We start from the raw sequence: 1,232 nt of genomic DNA on the forward strand, positions 1-1,232 counted from the left end.
GCCCAGCCCGTGGCCCGGATCCTTATCTGCATTCCTCGGCGCCCAGCCCGGCCCGGCCACCAGCCAACCTTCGGCCCCGACACCAGCCGGCCAGCCCCGGCGCCAGAGCGCATGCTGAGGGCCGTGGTCTAGCTGCTCTTCCTAAAGGATCTAGAAAGCCAGCTGCCTGCTTGCGAGGGAAGCCTCGGGGGACCCCAGAGGAAGGGGGCGTAGGTCTTTCCCTCGCGGACCCTGCTGCAGGGCAGGAAGTTTGCACCCTTGCGCTTGGGCGGAGCGCAGGTCTTGTTCCGAGAGTGCAGAGACTAGCTGCAGCTCTGTTCTCTGTCTCTATCGGCATCCAGCCCCTCTTCCACTCCTTCCCGTCCCCGCCACTAAGCCCAAGGATCCCCTAAACTCGGTCCCAGAGCCCGAAAACTCCGGTATCTCTGCCCCTTAACCGCAGCGCGTTGCTCAGCCCCTCGAGATAGACACGTGGGCTTCCTCCGCGGGTGACCTATCCCACCTCGAACCCTCCTCCCTTCAACTCTTCCTCGCGGTTCCCTAAGCCCAGACCCGCCGGCACACTGCTCCAGGAGGGGGCAGCGCCTCGAACCAAGAGCGCGCGGGGAAGAAAGGCTGTGGGGGCCCACTGCGCCCAGCGCTTCTTCGCCTCCGGGGTGCAGAATAGCTTCAAAATGAAAGGGGCGCGGCTGTGCAGAAGGTTAGGCCGGGAGGGACTGCGTGAGTCCCGGAGGCGCCGCAGGCAGCCAGGTCGAGGTACCTCCGGGCGCCGCGTCTGGCCTGAGCAGCCAGCACTTTGGGGCAAAGGAGCAGCCGCCAACCTGCTGGGCTGCGGGGCTTGGCCGCGGGGAGCTCTTCTCGCCGTCTCCAGCGGGCTTTGGGACGCCGACACTCCTTGCCGGGACCCCTGGCCGGCCCGTTTTGGGGAGGAGGCGGCCGGGCTTGGCGAGAGGGGCAGGTGCCAGGGGGCGTGCCAGGCCGTCGAGAAAAGGTGCCAGGGCGGCGGGAGGGCCGGGCAGGTGGCGGTGCTTCGGCGGCGGCGCGCTGGGAGGGCAGATCGCGCTCACCTGGGTCATGAGGCGGTCGGCGCCCGTGTTCTCCTCGTCCTTGAAGATGATGTCTGGGTTGTAGTTGGGGGTGAGCTCCTTGAAGCGCTCCGAGCTGCGCGCGATCTTGCCTTCATAGCGCCCGCTGGCGCCCAGGGTCTTCTCGGGCACGTTGGGGCTGAACTG

General features: G+C 67.5%; 1 protein-coding gene across 1 annotated transcript in view; it reads right to left on the reverse strand.

Annotated features, from left to right (window-relative positions):
- The window catches only part of IHH (indian hedgehog), an 8,582-nt gene that overhangs the window by 4,569 nt on the left and 2,781 nt on the right, over positions 1-1,232 (reverse strand). Inside the window, exon 4 of the mRNA XM_021712801.1 lies at positions 1,068-1,229. Within this exon, the coding sequence (XP_021568476.1) occupies positions 1,068-1,229 (162 nt within the window). The remainder of the gene's footprint in view (positions 1-1,067; positions 1,230-1,232) is intronic.

Source organism: Carlito syrichta, unplaced genomic scaffold, assembly GCF_000164805.1.
Source record: "Carlito syrichta isolate Samal-C Ts95f unplaced genomic scaffold, Tarsius_syrichta-2.0.1 Scaffold303646, whole genome shotgun sequence".
Classification (NCBI taxonomy): domain Eukaryota; kingdom Metazoa; phylum Chordata; class Mammalia; order Primates; family Tarsiidae; genus Carlito; species Carlito syrichta.